The 20,722-nt window shown below is 47.8% G+C and overlaps 1 protein-coding gene across 9 annotated transcripts in view; it reads right to left on the bottom strand.

The window, feature by feature from the left end:
- The window catches only part of TEAD1 (TEA domain transcription factor 1), a 255,110-nt gene that overhangs the window by 196,493 nt on the left and 37,895 nt on the right, over nt 1-20,722 (bottom strand). For 6 of the 9 annotated variants that reach the window (XM_045894116.3, XM_045894118.3, XM_045894111.3 and 3 more), the window contains exon 2: nt 13,478-13,609. The exons of 2 other annotated variants lie outside the window; for them this stretch is intronic. In XM_045894116.3, the coding sequence (XP_045750072.1) occupies nt 13,478-13,609 (132 nt within the window). Of the gene's footprint in view, nt 1-13,363; nt 13,383-13,477; nt 13,610-20,722 lie in introns of those variants that run through there. One more of the 9 variants, XM_064577107.1, reaches the window with a different exon arrangement.

Here is a 20,722-nt window from a genome sequence, read left to right as displayed (position 1 = left end):
AAGAGATGCTGCGAAGTTGACAGTCATCCAATTCCACGGGCCTTTACCTAGAAGCAGCTGTGTCCCAAGCCCTGGGCTCAGAGATTACTTCTCGTACTTCGTGTGTATTTCACAACAATCCAAGAAGGCAAGTGGGGTGGTAGCACTCCCCTCTCACAGGTGGGGGAGCTGCGACTCAGAAACACTGATGGGCCCAAGGTGGGCCCAAGGCAGGCCCCAGAGCAGGTAAAGGCAGGAGCCATCACGCTGTCTCACACTGCAGATCTGGCTTTGAGAGTACTGGCTGCAGGAGACGAATGTGAGCTCCCGGGTTCTGGTTTCAGTTCAGCCTCTAATCGAAGGGTAATCAATCAATCATGCAGGTCTTGACCTTGTGAACCTTAAACTCTGACAATATAAAAAGAAAAAGAGAGGGCATCTTTGGTTCTACAGCTCACAGAACGGAGTCAGATAAGAACCCTCTATACCATCACCGTTCAACACAATTCTCAAAGGCTAGGTAAGGTGGTTTTCTGTCCTCAGCTCTCCCACCAAACACCATCGCCCCTGCCATCCCTTGGATCCCAACTCAAGTTTTCACTGTCTCAGGCATTCACGCCCATGGTGCCCCAAGGAATCCTCCCATTGCCAGCCTTTCTGGAAGACATCAAGATCCATCTCAATAATTAGCTCAACCCAAATAGCCAACCCCCGAGCAACCTCAGCAGAGTGTCTGAACTTATCTTCATTGCACCTGCTTCTTAGTTTTTGTCTCTTCAACCTCGCCCGGGGACACAGCTTGAGACTTCTCTGTACTCATCACTGTGATACCACAACCATGCCCCATCCCTCCCCGGAGTTAAATCAAAACAATTATTCACATGGCAACATTTTCTGGGTATCTGCTAGGTCACATATAATAACATGCAAGTAGAAACTGGGTTTTTTAAGAGAAATAACAGGATAATAGTCTCAGCCCCAAGGAACTTGCAATCTAGTAAGGAAGATGGAGATGTAAAGGATTGCTGGGATTTGCTGAATCATTTGACACTGGAATTTGCCAGTGACTGGGAGTTGGAAGGGACAGTGACTATGAAGAATGAAAGAGTCTGCTCCTGATACTATCTTAAAGGATATAATGACCGGCTGACTTTAACGAGGTGGAAATTTAATAAGGATAAATGTCAAGTCATGCACTTAGGTCCAAAAAAAAAAAAAAAAAAAAAACCCCAACTCACAAGTATAGGGTAGAGAAAATCACATGAGAAAGTCTTAAGGGATTGGGTTGCCCACAAGCTCAATGACTCAGTGTGATGAGGGCTGCTATAAAAGCTAATGCAGTATCAGGCTGCCCTGATTAGAAATGCTGCATTCAGAGTAAGAAAATAGAGATTTCAAATCTGGACCCCAGAGACTGTAGAGGGATGAATGGTCACAAGTGAGCACATTCCAGAGATCAGTCAGGAGTGTGAAGCCACATCCCAAGTGGGGTGAAGATGAGGAGGCTGGGGAATGAATACCTTAGGGGGCCACGAGAGGCACCTTCAAACTAGTCTTGGGCTTGACCATCCCGTTTCCAGAGGGAATAAATTACATATCTCATTACGACATGTTCCAACTGCAATGTCAAATATTTATTGGTAGGAAAGACAGTAATAAAATTCTATTTACAAGACAAAGAAAATTATAAATTATTATGCACAAAATATTATTCGTTCTGTAAAAAAACAACATATACACACATCAAAAACTGTGTTAGCACCTGTCTGGAAGACCATGTAGTGTGAAGCCAACAACACGAAGAGTGGTGAGATTATCGACATGTTTAAATTTTCCTTTTGCTTCTCTGTATTTTGCTTCTCCGTATTTTCTGTTCCATAATAAACATATATTGAAAAATGTGATATGAAAAAAGAAAATCTAAATGGGCTAGCATATGAAAAGAGCAATTAGGCTCTTCCTCTCTGGCTCCAGCATGAGAGGGGGTAAGGATTGAGGAGACCCTGTCTGAGCTCAACGTTAGAGGAATAAATGGCCCTTTGTTGTAGAGTGAGCTCCCCAACAAAAGAAATGTGCCTCTAGGGGTGCCTGGGTGGCTCAGTCGTTAAGCGTCTGCCTTCAGCTCAAGTCATGATCCCAGGGTCCTGGGATCGAGCCCCGCATTGGGCTCCTTGCTCCGCGGGAAGCCTGCTTCTCCCTCTCCCGCTCCCCCTGCTTGTGTTCCCTCTCTTGCTGTGTCTCTGTCAAATAAATAAAATCTTAAAAAAAAAAAAAAAGAAAGAAAGAAATGTGCCTCTAGGAGGCATTAAGGCTCTTTGGGAATGCACTGTAGGGGAAGCCTCCATGAGTGCAGGGCTCACTCCTCCTAAATGACCTCAAGGTTCCCTCTAGTCTATATACTCCAATTCCTTGATGGATGCTTGAGCCATCGGTGCTCCAAAACGCACAATGCCTCTATTTCTCTCCTACAGGTTCAAATGCTCAACCAAGATTGTAGGATCTACCTCTCTGCTCTCTCACCAAGTCAGGGCCAAGTGGAGTACAGTTAAAAGGATGTTCAACTGGGAATCAAAGTGTTCGGATCCCAGCGGTACCACTGGAAAGAAGAATAGGGCTTCGAACGAGTCACTTAAACTCTAGAAGCCTCAGTTTCCGCATCTGCCAAATGGCAGTAAAATGTATACGATTTCAAGGGGTTCTGCCGACATTTCAAGAAAAAGCCTGTGGGATTGCTTTGTAAACAATAAAGTGTTATCTATACAAAGGAAAGATGACACGTTCTGTCAAGCTCAAGCTGGATGGCCAACTGACAGGCCCAGCTATAGGCATCCCACTCCACCAGAAGCAGACACAACTCTGACGCCAAGACCCTATGATCCTACTGCACTGTGGCCCAAGCAGCATCTGCACAGCAAGGCCCTCCAGTCCTTCCGCTTCCCCTGACCACTTCTCATCCCACGGAGTATAATAACGAATTGCTTTTTCTCCAGCATCTGAGGATGAGTCTTGATTTTTCACTATGACTACAGGTTTTTTAAGAGGAGGATCAGGGCCTCTGCCTTCATCCACGATCCCTGGTGCTGCTGGGAACTCATGAAAGACGTACCGATGATTTGACGGAACTCTCGTTGAGCCCTGCTACTTAAAGTGTAGCCCGTGGACCAGCACCCGTGGCACCATCTCAGAACGTGGTAGACAGGCAGGTTCTCAGGGCCCTGTCCCAGATCCACTCAATCAAAAGCTGCATTTTTAACGAGATCCCCAGGTGATTCACATGCTAAGAAGCTAACAAGCATGCAGCCATCAAGAAGCCAGGGGAAGGAAGACCTGGGGCAGGCTCATCCCACAAGAGCTCCAAGGCCCAGAAAAGGACCTCACTCATTTATTTACTCATTTACCCAGTCACACACTTGTTCAACAACTATATATGAAATTGCTACATCATGCCAGAAGCCTGTCTAGGTGCCAAGTTCTGCTCTGACCAGGTGTAACTGAACGGTAAGGCTCCTCCGGTATCAGAGAGAATTTTCCATTACAGCTGCCTGTCCACAGAATTCAGCTACCAACTACTCAAGTCCCTCAGAGTCCCAGCTCCTCCAAGCCTGGCCCAGCGCCTCAAATGCTTTGCAGGTGTCAGGGCTGGTATTCTCTTCACGAACCACCGAGAAGCCACCCACACAACAGCCACGGCCCAATGGTCTGGGCAGAGCCCCTGTTTTATTTCTGCAGGTGCTACATTCCAAAAATATTTCTTCTTATAAAGCATGGCAGGAATTCTACACTTAGAGAAGAAAAGAGGTTAAAGAAGGGCCTTGTTTTTCCCAGAGGAGAGGGGAGACTCACAGAGAGGTTTACATTTTTAAAATGTATTTATTTTATCAGCCACATGCTTGCAAGTCAAACATCCCCTCAAAGACATTTTGCAGAGATATTCTGGGAACACACTGGAGGCAGCTTATTTATGTGCGGCTATTACAAGACTAGCCCAAAGGGATGAGTATCAGATGCTATCTCCCGCTGAAATGACCGTCTGCCTGCCTGCCACCCCTATGCCAGGTCAGAGCTACTTCATGCCCCTCAAATACCCCCTGCTTGGCCCTGCCAAACTAACTGCCTCTGCCCCACTGGTCCTCGGAGAGCCTTGCAATTAGCCCGGGTCACTCCTGATGGAGGACGGTTGTTCACGCCACATGCTCTACACCATCTTTGGGGGTCTGTAAATGGACAACGAAAAGCATCATTAATGTATATATGGGTGCAAGATTAATCTCGAACACTGTCACAGTGCTGGAAACTGCAGAGGCTGGTAGGATCCCAGGCAAATTCAGCTCCTTGATTTCCCTGCCCAAGGGGGCATCCTAAGAAGGTGTGCTGTCTCTTAACAGCTGACTCTGAGCTCCCGCCTTTGCTCTCTCTCAAGTCATCCTTTGAGTCACAGGATTTAGCAGTTAGGAATGCTTACCACGTCTCCCACAGTCCCCTCCCTTGGCCAGGTAACTGTCTCCTTCCCAACGGTGAGCATTGTGAGGGCAGGGGCTGTGCTCTGCTCAACACAGCATCTCTGGAGCCCAGCAGATACACGACACATCCAGGTTTCCATAAATAGTGATAGAAGGTCAATGCGTTCAACAAGCATTTAATGAGTGCTGAGTTTTAAGATTACAATACAGGTATCCCCTACCTTCCCAAAGTTCAAATTATGCCACTTTGCTCTTATGAAAGATCTACTGAGAACAGTAACAGTTTTTCTTGTAAAAGTGAAAATCATCTTCGGATTTCTTTTGCTTGGTAGGAGAAAACAGATATTGGTATGTCTTTCCTAAAACCAAAGTAGCAAAACATGAACTTTCGGAAATCGGGGAATACTCTGCTTAACGCCATTTCTGCTTACAAAAAAATTCACAGAGGGCGCCTGGGTGGCTCAGTTGGTTAAGCGACTGCCTTCAGCTCAGGTCATGATCCCAGGGTCCTGGGATCGAGTCCCGCATCGGGCCCCCTGCTCCGCGGGGAGCCTGCTTCTCCCTCTCCCACTCCCCCTGCTTCCCTCTCTCGCTGTTTCTCTGTCAAATAAATAAATAAAATCTTAAAAAAAAAAAAATTCACAGAAATCCTCTACTTTTGGATGGGGTGGGGGAGGGGCAGAATCTGTACTAAATACCGGAAGATAAAAAAGAAAGAAATGGGAGAGCCCTTAATGGCCTTTCGAGACGAACAAAACAAGAAACAAGGACTATGAAAGCCTGGATGGAAACTCCAGTGTGAGGAGTGAGGGAATTCCTGGGGCCGAGCAAGCCAAGGGCAACAGAAATGGAATTTTCTTATCCACGGCATCTCACACAGATCCACCCCCAGTCTGTAATTCATTGTGTACGGAACGCATTTCCCACACACCAGCCTCTTATTCTGCAATCGGCCAAATTTTTTTAATCTTTTAAACTATCAGTATACTGTATGGTATACACCAACTCCATCCTAACCTGTTTCTTCACAAGGAGAGCCCCAGTTCATAACGAGATGTGCTTTTCACGGGCATTCTGACTTCACTGTCTCCCCAGCTGTCAGGGCCACGTGAGAAAGAAGGGCAGGGAGGTACAGAAAGGTTAAGGACTGCCCCCGATTATGCCCTGGGACTGAATCTCACCACTTCCCCCCCAAATCTGTGTTCTCAGCAGCAACCCACTTCCCCTCCCAGGCCTCTCTTTGTAGCTAGCATCGCTGCCCAACAGAGAGGGAACTCAAGCCACATGTCAAGGTACGTTTTCGAGTCACTCATTAAAAACGGTAAAAAGGAACTGGTGAAATTAATATCAGTAACTTCTTTTATTAACCCAACATATCTAAATGTGATTTCAACCTGTAATCAGTATTTAAAAAACCATTAATGGGATTTTACATTCTCCTTCCAAACTAAGTCTTCGAAGACCAGCGGTCAGTGTATATGCTTCGGGGGCCACCTCCATTCAGATGCCACCTGCCGAGTGCTGAACGGCACCGGGGGCGGGTGGCGACCATGCTGCCCCATGAGGGCCTCAAGTGCACATTTCCTACACGCGCCTGCTGTCTCCAAGCACACAGAGCCTTGTTACTGGCACGGACTGCTGCTGTTGGGTCTGAAATGGGGAGGCCCAGTGTTCGGTGTTCAAGGACAGTCAGTTCTACCCTTCAAGTCTCACCGGAAGTACTGCTCCGTCAAAGGAAGCCTTCCCTGACTACGCCCCCAACAGTCCTGTGTACCTCTCCTCTGTGCCGGGCACCCTGGCTTCACACGCCGTAGCCCTAGCGGCCATACTGGAGGGCCTGCTCGGCCATGTTCTCCACCACTGTCTGTTCCTTGAAGACAGGACTGTGTCGGCCTCATTCACAGCCCATGCCTTATCTTCCAGCCCAGCACAGGCTCGACAAACATTTGCCAGCTGCATGGATGGATGGTCGGATAAATGAATGGAATTCCTCCTAACAGAACCTCTCTCTCTCCAGGCCAGAGCTTCCTTGAAGTAGAAGCCCCATGCTTCCTTCCAGCTCTGCAAGTCAACCATGATTCGTGTGGCCCTAGCCATTCTGTTTAGCCCTCCACGGCACAACCAGCTCGGGCCAGCCATCTGACACCGGAGGGAACACTTCTTAGGTACACTGTAGAGTTTCTTGCTCTGCAAAACGGGGCAGTGTAAGTTGCTTTCCAGTCTTCTGAAAGTATCCTGGGAGCTATTCCACAGAAGTAGAGACATACACATATTCTCTCATATAATTCTTAAACACCTTCCCTGGCCGATCGGTTATTTATTTCTTACAAAGAACATATTCCATTTTGTCCTTAATGAATCAATGTCGTAAAAAGATCACAAGGTCAGGTTTTCGACTCTAAAGTCCTGGTTTTCATCACCACTACCTTTCTGCCAGCTAGCTGCTTGATCATCATGTTATTTAACCTCTATGCACCTGGATCTCCACATCCATAAAATGGGGATAACAATATAACCAGCTCAGAGCTGTTGTAAGACCAGAACGCCTTATATACTCTACAGGGCCAAACAGATGTTAGCTCCTATGTAAACTATTTCTTCGGAAGCATGTCAAAGTCAAGTGACAGAGTCACCCACAATTAACAGTCACAGCCAGGGCCTAGGCCTGGGGACTCGGGCCAAGACCAGAGAGAACTCGCAGGCTAACATCAAACAGGCCCAGAATCCACGGCTTCACAAAGCCAAGTCCCCAAGAGGGATGGATGCCTGGGGATGTCGGGCAGGAAGCAGCCCAGAAGGGCTGGCTTCCCCGAGGAGCAGGACTGCCTACTGGAGCATAACATAGGAACTTTCTATCTCAAAAGGGCAGGGTCTCCACTGAGCGAGGGGTCCTGCCCGCAGTCAGGCCAAGCCAGGGAGCCAGAGGAATGGCTTCGTCCACCTCTTCTCTCGTTCTCCTGCAGTGTTTTGGAGGCCCCTGAACTTTCCCGAACCGGTTATGCCTATTTCAAACAGGAACTAGGCCCGCATGTACGTGCGCGCACACATATGTGTGCGTGCATGCATTTTATTATTTCAGAAGAAAGCACTCTGCAGCCCGAGAATGAGTCATCAGTAATCCTTGTCAATTTGCCAGCAGCCTGCCCCTCTTCATTACAAACAGAAAGATAAAAGCCCTTGCACATTAGCTGGCATACGCCTCCACAGACAGTACAAATAAATTAATTGTGCCTCATCTCAAACAGCCCAAGAGGTGTGCAGGAGGGGAAAATGCGCTCCGTCTTGTTTCATTAACAAATTAAACTGAAATAGAGCTGCAACCATTCTCTTATGAACATACACTCGGGTCCTGCACCAAGAACACGCTGCCACCCATTTGGGGCAGCATCAGCCCAGGAGAGAGCCCAGACCCTGACAAACCGTGTGTCCAGCCTAAGAGAGCAAGAGTCTTGCCCTTTAGTCCTACCGTAGTCCTGGCAGGTGGGGGTGACCTCAGGGGCCACTGTAAGGGTGGGTGCCTGGGGGACAAGACTCGCCCGTCAAATCCCAGGTGCTATTGCAAAGGGAGGGCGGTGCAGTCATTTACCCCAGGCAAATAAACAAACCAGTTCGGTGGCCGTGGTATGTGCCCAGAGTGAAGGAGTTTGTCATCAAGCAAACTCTGTCATGCTGAGGATGGTGAGCATTCCAGAAAGAACAAAGTTATTCAAGACCAACTTGAAAAACAAGTTGGACTCCCCTTCACCACAAGCTAAGATTACACCCTCAAACACACCTTTCTTCAATCCTGAGACATTGGCTTTTGCAGAGCAGTTAAAGGCAATTTGTTACAATGCTGTGATTTTCTTTACAAGGGCTCAGTACTACATAATTTAGGCAACCTACATTTTATATGCTGAAGGGGTATGGCTGAAAAGCTGATCCTTTCATGTTTTATCTCCAAAGAGACAAAACCAGTGCTTCCAGGGGAGGAGGGGAACAGGAAATGGGGAGGGGGGGTTTTGCTGGAGGGAAAGAACAAAGCACACTCTGAGAAGAGGAAAAGCCCCTCTACTCTCCAAATATCACCCCATTAACTGGTGACCTGCAAGGAAGTTCGATCATGAACAGCTAATCCAACCGGAAAATATGTCCGAAGTATTTGTTATACAGATAGGCTCTGGCTTTGCTTTGTGTTCGTTTGGTTTGGTTTTTTTAACTGTAAAATTCAAGAATCTGAAAAATTCTAAGAAAATCTGACCTCAAACAGCGAGGCCTGGCCTATAACAAAACAAATTAAACAAAATCTTAAAAAATAGTAATAAAGCTATACTCAACTTTACTATAACTGAAGAAATTCCAATCAAACAGTGAAAATGATAGTAGATACTGCAGGCCAAGTTGCTAAAAAACTGGTACCTTGTGGCACTGCTCTGTGAACTGGTACAGCCCTCCTGGACAGCAATGTAGCAACAGCCTACGAGAGCCAAAAACATGTGCCCTTTAACCCAGAAATCTTGCTCTTGGGAATTCACCCTAAGGAAAGAATCTACAATAAGGATGAAGCCATATCTCCAAGTATTATTTATAATAGCACATAACCATAGGGGAAAAAATCTAAATGTCCAGTAATAGATGAATGGTTAAATAAATTCAGTCTGTGAGATGATACATTTTAAGACCATTAAAAATCATCTTGAAGACTCTGTAACCATTTGGAAAACCTTTGCTTAAGGTTTACTGAAAAGAGCAGAATACAAAATTGGGTCTACATATGATTACAGCTCTATAGAAGTATGCCTGCATTCAGACAAGGGCTAAAAGAAAAATGAAAACAGTTGTGTTAGGATGGTGAGCTTATGGGTGAACTTTTTTCTTTTGTTTCATTTCCTTTATTGTGGTTACAGCATTTTATTTTGTGAAATAAAGAGAATTCACAGGGTGTACATGCAGCTCAACTCAGACTCAAAAGGATGAATGAGGAATCTGGGAAACCAGTATGCTAGTTTTGGGCATGGGACAATACAGAGTCTCCATCCTGTGCTCTGCCTGGGGCCCTCCAATCGCATCGCTTAGCCAGCAAGGCAGGCTGACCAGGAAAGGGATGCTCAGAGAAGCCACACGACTGATCCAAGGCTGTCTGACACCACCAGATGACAGACAGAGGATGAGCCTCCAGACTACTTTGCTCGAAAGCCCTGGCCCATCTTGTCCACTACCGTGGCCTCTAATTCCAAGGTACCTTCCTTCTCTGGGAAACAGTCTCCTCCTCAATAAAACAAAGAGATGAACACTTACTTTCAGAACTATGTGAATCTGACCACCTGCATCTGGTTCATAGATCATCTGCATCCAACACACCTGCACTGCAGGTTAAAGCCCCAACCCAAACCTAGCGAATCAGAGAGTATCTGGGACTGAAGTACCTGAATGTGAATTTCACGAGTCGCCCAGGCAGTTCTTTAGGCATGGGGATAATTGAGAACATTAGTCTAAGAATCATGCAAACACCTGCCAAGTCCAAACACCCAAACTCAAATGTCCATCTCCCCCTAAGACAAAAAAGAAAATCTGCCGGATGTGGGGGAAAAAAACATTTAGAAGCCTATACTTGCTCAAAGAGCACTTAACCTCAAAGTTAAAGTGTTAGAACACAAGAGAGTGACCTGTGTTTCTCAGACACATTTTTTTCTGGCAAAACAATTCCTGAGCAACCAGATAGTATCCGATTTCACATGCCCTGTGTTTAGCATAATGCTGGAAGCACAGTTAAGTGCTCAAGATGCTTGCTGAAAAAATGAGTGAATGAATGAATAAGCAGGTAGTATGTAGTGTCTGCATCCCACTGTATTTAGTATCTGTTTGCCCACGCTGTGTAAGCTCCGTGACACGGGGGGTGGGCGTAGATCCTCCCTCTTGTTCTGCGCAGTGTCACGGTGGCCCCAGCCACTCGAATCGGGCCTGGGGTCCTGTGCACTTGTAGACAGTAGTTGAGGAAATGAACAGCAGACACCAGCAAGAGGCAGACAAAAAAAGTGAATGCTCCCGGATCCAGTCATCTCGATCATAAATGGATGCCGTTCCTACGAGGAGCAGGAAACAGGCAGCTTCTCAACCGAGTGCAGACCGTGCCCTGGGCCCGGTGCTTCCACACTCACGAGTCCTCAAGGAAACCTCACAACTACATCAAGTAGACTAGTAACAAGGAACTAGGACTAAATGGCTTGCCCTAAGACACCGGCAGTAAGGAAGAGACCGGGATTCAAAACCTTATTCTTTACAGTCTAAGTAGAAGATAGTCAAACACAGAAAACCAGAGGATGAAAGAAATGTAAGTCTAAAATAATGTCCCTTCAAGGAGCCACAGTCCCAAGGAAAGCCACACAAAGATCGCAGGTGCTTCCAGAGGAGGCGCCAGGCTGGCCTCAGCCAAGGTGTGCACAGGGGGTGGCCCTTGCTAGCAAGCGCCTCTTTAGACAGTGAGTCCCAGCTGGTCGTCGTGGGGCCCATCTCTCTGCCTTCAAGCAGTAATGGCAGCACCCACACCGCCCCCCAAATCACCAGCAGCTGCAGACACTTCAGAATCCGACAGACGGACGGACATCGCCCTCCGAGCCCTGCAGCATTCTGTCGGGTAGAATCGCTGAGCACCCCCAGGGGGGCCACCTCATAGGCAACTCAAAGGCTGACTCTGAAATCAAGCTGGCCTGGATTTAAGTCCTGCCTTTACCATTTGCTGACCTCAAGACCTTCATCTCTCGAGCCTCAGCGTCCTCCACTAGAGAGGGGAGTAGTAAAAAGCTTCCCTCATGGAGCTGTTCTGAGGACTAAATAGGACAATCCCTGAATGGACCTAACACAGGGTGGGCACACGGTAAAGGTGTAGAAAGGGATTCCTGTTGGAACAGCTAGCAGGGGCCCTGTAAAATCTGATCTGAACATGACACGGTTCCCCAATTCGCAAGCACAAAGACCACCTGGAGGGTCTGCATTCTCTACTAATGTTTTCCCATTCCGCATAAAAAGCTTCACATATTAACACAGGGCAGAGACTTGTCATTTTTAATAGGCATGGAGTTAGTACCTATTCCTCTCCCCAGGGATCTAACTTTTTAATGATTTCCACATTAGATTTAACATTAAATGCAAATTGATCCATAAAGTCATCTAATTAGAAATTAAGCAGGCCATAGACATTGCCTAGAATTTAATTAGGAGAGCACCATGATATGATGAGAAATGCCCCTCACTAGGAGGAGAAGCTGGGGGGTTGGAGCTCCACCTCAGCCAATCACTGCCTGAGATCTGGAAGGCTACTTAGCCTGTCTGGGCCCCTGCAAAATGAAGAAGTGAGATTTCAAAGATCCTTTCCGGAAAGCCAAAGAAGAGAAATCTATAATTCAAACTGCTTCAGTAACCACTCATGGAGCAACAGGCTCTGGAAATGCAAAAACTCAGTCATGCCTTGAGGAGTTTTCAGATTATGGAAACCACAGCCTGTTCCATCCACCAAAAAACACCCTGGGCTTGCGAAGCGGAAGGGTTCGAATTTCCACTGTAGGCAATGCTACCTGGCATGCATTCCTCCCTCCAGGCATGCCCTCGCCTCTTTGGGGAGCCTCTATCCTCTGTTTATTTCCCAAGGCATAATTCTCAAGTCACAGAGTCTCAGAGCTCTTAGCTCAAGACTGGTGGAGCTGGTCAAGCTCTTTGCAATTTAAACCAATACCCCACCCTACCTCCAACCCAGAGCTTCTCCCAGATCCAATTCTGAAAAGGTTGCTAAGATTTATCTCAGCACTGCTTGTTCTTTTCAGCGCAAAAGAATCCTTGTGCCTGGCCTGGCCTTTGAGCCAAAAAAGTGGAAGTGGGAGAGGAGAGGAGATGTGCTGGAAAGCCATCTGGAATGAGCAGCGTACCACAGGGTCTGAGAGCTCGACCGGTACGCAGCGTGGCTGGAGGCTACCACAGCCTGCCCTCAGCAAGGCCTGAGGCTGCCTCAGCAGCAGCATCTCCCTCTCGGGGAGCTTGTGGGGCAATGTCTTACCCTTGTTAATGTGAGTGGTATCTGCCGACACTCTCCTCACATCCCACTGGGGGACAAGGACATCCTTTAGAATGTGCCACGCAGCCCCTCCTCCTCCTCCAGACAGAGTTGAAGACCCCCAGGCATCTTCATCACTCCCCAGACTGCTCTCATTTTACTCTGTTCAGAGTCAGCAAACACGGGTTGCTGCTCTTGGAGAGAGTGGGAGGAGGGAGCGTGGGATGATCCAGGCCAGGAAGTAGCTGTCCCCAGCCCTGAAAATCTCAGAAAGCAACCACACAACTCAGAGGTGGCTGTTCAGAAGATGTTCAGAACCCCCAAGAACATCCTCAGACTCCCAAGAACACCCCAGGGCAAAGCTTTCAAACTCTTAAAAGTTAGAGAGCTGCCCTTAATTGAACATAATGATACGTGTAAAGCCTATGGAAGTAAAATTTAGACTACTCAACCCAAATTCAGGTAGAGGAAGATACTTAAATAAGGTAACATTAGTGCAGAGGATAATGGGATTTGATGAAATGTCTCCATTTTTAAAAAGCCTGGATTGCAATAAAACAAATGTAGAAAAGCATCTGACTATAGGCTAGCCTTGGACTCTACTTGAGAACCCTACGGGGATAAAATAAGAGTGTAATTTAGAGAAAAAAAAAAAAAGAAAAGAAACAGGATTCAAAAATACCCCTACACAAAATCAAAATGTTATTCTTACACAACTCCACAGGTGAATTATGTTGATAATGCTATCTGAAAAGGAAGTGGGAGAACATCAAAATCTTTACAGAAGAACCACATGACTCTATAAACCTGACACCAAAGCCCCTGACCCACAAGAGCTTGGATTGGGGGGGGGAGGCCAGGGGCTACACAAGGACAGTGAGGAAGAGGATGGTAACATCACCTGTGCTTTCCCTCTGAACTGTACAGCTTAAATCACTTCCACTTTCTTCTTCTTTGACGCCCCAAGACAGTCCTGTGCGGGGGGGGGGGATGCCTGCTTATCTCTGTTTCATACCCTGAGAGGTGAGGAATCTGTCCCCACAGCCAACAGGTGACAGGTGCAGCATCTCAGCCTTAGGTCATGCCGGGGCCAAGCATCATCCATGAAGCACAAGGATTTATCTTTCCCAGGTATGTTCAGGCAGCTCTGTATGAGAGATAGTGGGAGGAGACGGTACGGTTGTGAGCTTATTTTGAGCTATGACTACCAGAGCCGTACTTACCCCACCTCACAAAGCATGAGGTTAGGGGGAAAAGAAAGCTACTTCTTCCTCCTATATCTCAATAAAGATGCATATGAGCCAGGCATGGTTCTAAACACTTTACATACATTAACTCATTTTACTCTTACAACAACCCTACGAGGCAGGTACTCCTATTAATACCCACACCGTACAATTCTGGAAACAGCAAGATTAAGTAATTTGCCCAAAAGCAAAGAGCTGGAAACCAGTGGTGAGACAGGAGCCAGGCGATGTGAGCCCAGATGCTGCTCACTGCCTCAAAAGACATCCCCATGTTAGTGGATTCAAGCCTGCCACGGACTTGGGGTGGGAGGTGGGGTACAGAACCCTCCCAGCTCACTGATAATACCACACAAAGCCTCCTTGACTTCCAGATGCTTCCAACTTTCAGAAACATGCAGGTCACCTCCCCCCACCCACCTCCCGTTATTGGGTTACTGCTGGAGGATCGTGTATTAAGGCAAACACCACTTTGACATAACCTAATAACCACCCCATCTCGCAGCATTCGGCAAGAATGAGTGCTACAGGGCACACGTGCAAACTTGATTCTCGGGCCAGGAGTGATTTCTGCGGGAAGTGTAATTCCATTGTCCACCTCACCCAGCACATCTTACATCCATAAAACACGAAACCTCCATCAGTCAGGACACCCAGGGATGGAAGGCCCTGCCTCCTGACCCATGTCTAGCAGGTGCCGCTAGACCCCATCTGGTGACAGAAAGTCAAACCTAATCTGATCTTTCCATTTGGAAACGTAATACCAAAGGTACACACATAGCTGGATATGGAAGGCAGCATGATCACAGAGACCTATAATTGTCCCATATTCAGTTCTGCTGCTTACTTATTTATTAGCTCAAAATTACTCCTGATATTGTAGCCTATGATCACTATAAACGGCATTCAGTACAATACTGACCATATGGGCAGACTTGACTGGCAATGGCTCATTCTCTAAAGAAAATTTACAAATTCACTCAGAAACCATTCAGTACAGCCAACTATGGGATGTGGGTCTGTACCTGCCCTGGAGAGAGCTGAAAGATCCTGCTTCAGATCCCAACCCAGTTGGTCACCCGGGAGCAAGAGAGGCTGTGACCTCAGGGCAAGAAGCCATCCGACTCCCAAGCAGGGAGTTGAGCACTCTGCTGCTGACTTGGAACAGAGTTGCCCAACGAGAGCTGACAGGCCCATTTTGACCCACCATCTCTTTTTGTATGACCCAGGAGCTAAGAACGGTCTTTACATTTTGAAATGGTTAAAATAAAAAAAAATTTAAAAACCAAAATCAAAATAATAATAAATGACAGGGCGCCTGAGTGGCTCAGTCCGGTGAAGCATCTGATTCTTGATCTCAGCTCAGGTCTTGATCTCCTGGTGGCAAGTTCGAGCCCCACACTGGGCACCACACTGGGCGTGGAGCCTACTTAAAAATAATAACAACAACAACAAATGACAGCATTCACATCTCAGTGTCCACGAAAAAACGTTATTAGAACGTGTCTGTTGGTTTGCATAGTGTCTGCCATCTATGGCTACAGGCACGCTACCACCCAGGGCTGAGCAGTGGCGCAGAGACTACGGGGCCCGTGAAGTCCAAAATATTTACTATCCGGCCTTTTCCAGAAAAAAGCCTGCTGACCCCCGACTTAAAAGAACTGCTAGGAACAAGACCTTGGGAAAAAACCTAAAAGGAATCCAGGAGGAAAACACGAATGGTCGCGTCTTGACCACCGTCTGACATGCAATGGTTCGGCAGCGGCAAGGACAGACGGTCCTCAGCGAAGGGGAAGGGATGTCAGGAGGAGACGGGTAGTCCAAGGGCTACGAGAAAACCCTGTGCATTTCTAGCCACCCTCGGCACGGCAGAGGCACCCCTCTAAGAGAGAAAGCGAGGCTAGATGGGGGTCCAGGGATTCGGCATGGCCTGCTACTCCAACTCAACAGAGAAGGGAGGCAGAGGGAAAGAATCAGTGCAAGTTCTCACCAGAGCTGAGCCCACCCCCACCCCCTTCCAGCCCTCGGCAGGAAGCGGACAGCCAGAGGACACGGAGCCTGTCCTCTAGGCTATGTCTCCGTCACTAGGCTATGCCTTCTTTGTGATGTTTCTTAGTGCAAAAAAGGCAAATGACAGTCTCGGTTGTGAAGGGAGGGTCCGCAGGGTGAACTAGGAAGTGAGTACAACATCCCTTTGTCAAGTTTTTAAAACAACAAATGATGGGGCGCCTGGGTGGCTCAGTCGGTTAAGCGACTGCCTTCGGCTCAGGTCATGATCCTGGAGTCGCTGGATCGAGTCCCGCATCGGGCTCCCTGCTCGGTGGGGAGCCTGCTTCTGCCTCTGACCCTCCCCCCTCTCATGTACTCCCTCTCTCTCATTCTCGCTCTCTCAAATAAAAATAAATAAAATCTTAAAAAAAATAAAAAATAAAAAAAAATAAAAAATAAAAAATAAAACAACAAATGATGGAGGATGATCCTTATCCTTCTGTCCCCATACACCTCACCACCTCTGTTAATCTGGGAACTCCTAGAGCTGGGGTTGCCAGATTCAGCAAATAAAAAGTCAGGATGCCCAGTTAAGTTTGAATTTCGGGTACACGACAAATTTTTTACCCTAACTCGGTCACAAACGTTGCTTTTTGGAAACTCAAATAATGAGAAAGACTTATACTAAAAAAAGTACTGGCCGTTTGACTGATATTCAAATTTAACAGGGCATCCTGAATTTTAGCTGGCAACTAAAATCCAAATCGTGCATGGGAGGTGACTCCTCGCCCCCAGCCTCTGCCGGTGAAGATACTGCAGGGCAGGTCCTGTCTCGGGGAGCCCTGCTTGCACTCACAGGATGGTGGCTCCCCAGTGTAGGGGTGGCCTGCTTCCAGAAACAAGCTTCCCCAGGAGCAGAGCACCTGTGCCCTGAGCCCGATTGAAAGCAATGATCCCTGAACCCTTTCCCCAGCCACCATCTGAACCCAAGACACACATCTTCTCACCCTCGGCCCCTGGGCTCAATTCCGTTCTCTGATCCTTCAAAAAGCCCTTCCCAACTGGAAACGATGTCTTCTCTCCCTCATGCCTGTTCGCTAGACCACAAGGTGTTTCTTCCAACCCTGGGCTTTGTCTCTGATGAAGGAATGACTCCAGGACATGAATTTAAAGGAATCTAGGAGACGAAGGTGTTGAAACCATATTATGTTAGATGGTCCTGAACAGGAGCCAGAAACAGTAAGTGAGGACAACCACACCCCTACCCCCAGGTAAGCTCTATACGGGCAAGGATTTTTGTCTGTTTTACTCACATCCATGCCCCTGATGCCTAGGACAGTACCTGGCACCTTTTGGCACTCAATGGATAACTGGGGTTGTTACCAGCTGAACAGTGTCCCCCAAAATTCACATACTGAAGCCCTATCCTTCAGAATGTGATGGTGTTTGCAGACAGGGTCTTTAAAGAGAGAACTCACGTAAATGAACTGGCAAGGCGGGCCTTAACCCAGCATGACTGGAGGCCTTATACGAAGGAGATGTGGACACACACAGAGACCACATGAGGACACAGAGAGAAGGTGGCCATCTGCAAGACAAGGAGAGAGACCTCAGAAGAAACCAAACGTGCCAACAGTTTGACCTTGGACTCACAGCCTCCAAAACTAGGAGAAAATAAATTTCTGTTGTTTAAGCCACCCAGTCTGTGGAATTTTGTGATAGCTGCCCTGGGAAAGTACTACTGAGATTAATGAATAAATGAATGAATGAGAGTGGGAAGAGCCCATGCCTGTCTGGTTCTCCATTTTCCCTTGGGTACTTATGCCAGCACATGATGAGCTCTTGTTTAAAAATGCCAGCAAAGCAGCCAGTCTCTCCCCAGAGCACCACTGGGGGCTGACCAGGCCGAAGCTGCTGGGGACACAGATATGGGCACAGTTTCTATCACTCCACTCCCAGACCTTCCCGCTTCTGGGACCAGCTGTTCAGGAGGCATCTGTTCTCTTGACCAGAGAGCGGCAGGTGAACAGCCCTCAGAGGCGATTACTTCAGAGTTTTCCACTGGCTACCACATGTACGTTCCAACCTTACAGACAGAAGAGAGTCTAGGAACAAGTACTTCTGGGCATTAGTGTAATGATGTGATGCCTGGAGCTGCTGCAGCCATTTGCTCACCATGAAAGAGAGAAGCTGACATGTAAACAGTGAAAAATGGTAAGAACCAGGTCCTTGACTAGGTCACTGAGCTGCTGAGCTAACCAACCCTAGGATCACCTGACCTCTGGACTTCTAATCTTGGGAGATAGAAGATCTCTTTATTCTAAAGCCATATGAGTTTGTCTGTCACTTGCAGCTAAAAGCCTCCAGCTATAATACATGAGCTGGAATGCTGCCAGTATTGACTTTCTGGTTTTACCAGGCAAAATCTATAGATCCTGACTTTTTCAAGTTTGGAACCTTTTTAACATCAAAACATTCTACAGACAACCGATCTAGTAGCAGTAGTAATTTTAGTATCCAATATCTAAAGGCCAACAGAGGACCACAACTTCCAGTAGTTTCTTTTTTTTTTTTTTTTAAAGATTTTATTTATTTATTTGAGAGAGAGAGAGAGAGAGCGAGCACAAGCAGAGAGAGAGGCAGGCAGAGGGAGAGGGAGAAGCAGGTTCTCCACTGAGCAGGGGGCCAGATGTGGGACTCGATCCCAGGACCCTGGGACCATGACCTGAGCCACAGGCAGACACTTAACCAACTGAGCCACCCAGGCGCCCCTCCAGTAATGTTTCTTAAGTGAATCTGCATTTTAGACAGCTAACTCTAACACATCTAAAATCACTTGGGCATCATGTTAGACAACACACACTGCATTAAATGAGCCTGCGGACAATCCTGGGTGTGCATACAGGTTTGGGGACCCTCAGCATTAACCACACCCTTCCCCCCCAACCCCTGAGAAATATCTGGCCCCCAAATGAAAATTCTCTCGACTGGACAGAGGCCAAAGACTGGACCAATTCAATCTGCATCAAAGCTGATGCTTCTCATCAATTTGGGTCCAAGTTCTACGTAAGACTCACCCCCTCCCATGAAGGCTTCCCAGCTGCCATCCCTCAATTGCTGTCGGTTCAAAACTGCCCTCTGATGCTTGCATCATCAACCCCAAGCACACTGGATTTGACCGATTCTCACCCAGAGAAAAACTTGGTCTCTCGTTTCACTTTGTCCCTAGGATTCCCACATGATGGACACAGTGCCCCAGGGCAGAAAAGACAGCAGCGGTGGCAGTGGTAGTATTTTAGCAAGTAATAAATTCTAGCCAACGTGCCAAGTACTTGACGTGCATTATTTCAGTTCGTCTTTCGAAGCAGCCTCGGAGGTAAGTATGTTATTATTCCCGGTTTACCAAATGAGGATGGTGAGATGGCGTCCAGGTAACCTGCCCAAGGCCACACAGCAAGTTAAGCAGCAGAGCTCAGGTGTCATCCACACGCGAGCGTTAACTGAAGCTATGTGGGTGCAGAAAAGTGAACGGGCCTCAGAGGAGGAAGCATGGCCAGCCAGTATCTGGAGGCAGAATGGTCAGACTGGTAGGAGACCTGAGAGCCCCCTGACTTTTTTTACAGCTAAGAACAGGGGCTTGCTCCAACAAGGAGCTCACATTATTAGATGGGTGGAAGGAGGAAGGAAGGAATGGTGGATGGATGGATGGATGGATGGATGAGTGGGCAGGGGGGTGGGAGATTTTTGAGGACCAGTGTGATTCCATGAAGAAACAAGAAGACCGCCCCTATCTAGGGTTACTATACAGAATGTCCCTCAAAAGACACAGATTGCCCAAGTGGATCTGGAAACAGACACTCCTTTAGCGCAGAGTACCTTAATCACGCCTTCGGGCCTAGCACTGGGCTGGGGGCCATTGGTGGGGAAAGAGGTAGGGAGGACCTGCAGAGGAGAGGACGGTTTGGCACCTTCAAGCCCGGGGACAGATGAGCAAGCCTGGTGCAGCCTAACCAGGAGTCAGGGACCAAGGCTCAGAACAATGACTTTGTAGAAGGAGTAGAACCTTGTGACGGACCAATGTTTGCTTCATTGTTACTGTGGTTAATTGGTTACCTTGCTGTCTTTGTTACTTTACCTTTATTACTTTGTTACCCTTGCTTCTGTGTCAGTTTCCTTGTAGTGATTCTCAGGAAAACCTGAGAGGGTAAAGGGCCTGTCTGCAGTCTCCAAGGGATAAGGAGGACGGGACACAAGAAGCTGCATCTCATGCCCTCCCCCAGACAGGGAGGAACAGACACTAAAGGACTAAAGTGTGTATTGCAGAGGCCTGGTCTAGCCGTCAGACCTCAGCTTTGCCAGCCAGGACCTCTGTGCAAAAGATCCATCTGGTTCCTGGGGAGGTTCATGCTCTGCAATATCCCAGAGGATAGCAAGAAGCTGGGCTGGGCAAAACCCCAGCTGCAGCCTTAGGGGGTCAGTGGTAACTCTTTAGATGGCATCAGACAAACATGGACTCCAGTTAACAAAATATTACTTCACAACTGCATCAATCTCTCCTAGCTCCTGCTCTACACAGGATCTCTGTTGCTTACAATCCTTCGTCCTGCTCATTCTACTACTTCTTTCTTCCTTCCACCCTCTGACGCAGCCTGACCATCTCTTCCCGAGATCACACCCTAAGACTCCTATCTCTTTTCCCCTTTCAATCCAGCCTCATAGTCAGAGGAAACTTTCTGAACCTCTAATCCAATCGCATCTCTTCCCAGGTGAAAATCCTGCCGGACGGCCAGCCACCAAGAGACACAACCCACACTCCTCACCTCGGCATTCGCAGCGAAGCCCTGGAAAGCCCGCCGCAGGCTGGCCGCCCGTTCCGCGCCAGCTGGAGCCTCTGCCCGGAATGCCAGCACCGCTGCTTCCACAGCCTCCCTTGCTGCTCACCCCCACCCCCTCCCCTGCACAGCCTCACTGCACCTCCCCGTCCTTACTCATGTGGGACAAATGCCTACACGCACGGTCTCGACTCT

This window comes from Mirounga angustirostris, unplaced genomic scaffold (genome assembly GCF_029215605.1).
Source record: "Mirounga angustirostris isolate CCGP_5_RB_7025 unplaced genomic scaffold, mMirAng1.0.hap1 SCAF_13, whole genome shotgun sequence".
NCBI lineage: Eukaryota > Metazoa > Chordata > Mammalia > Carnivora > Phocidae > Mirounga > Mirounga angustirostris.
The sequence above is the reverse complement of the archived record's forward strand: the minus strand, read 5'-3'. Positions and strand labels throughout refer to the sequence as shown.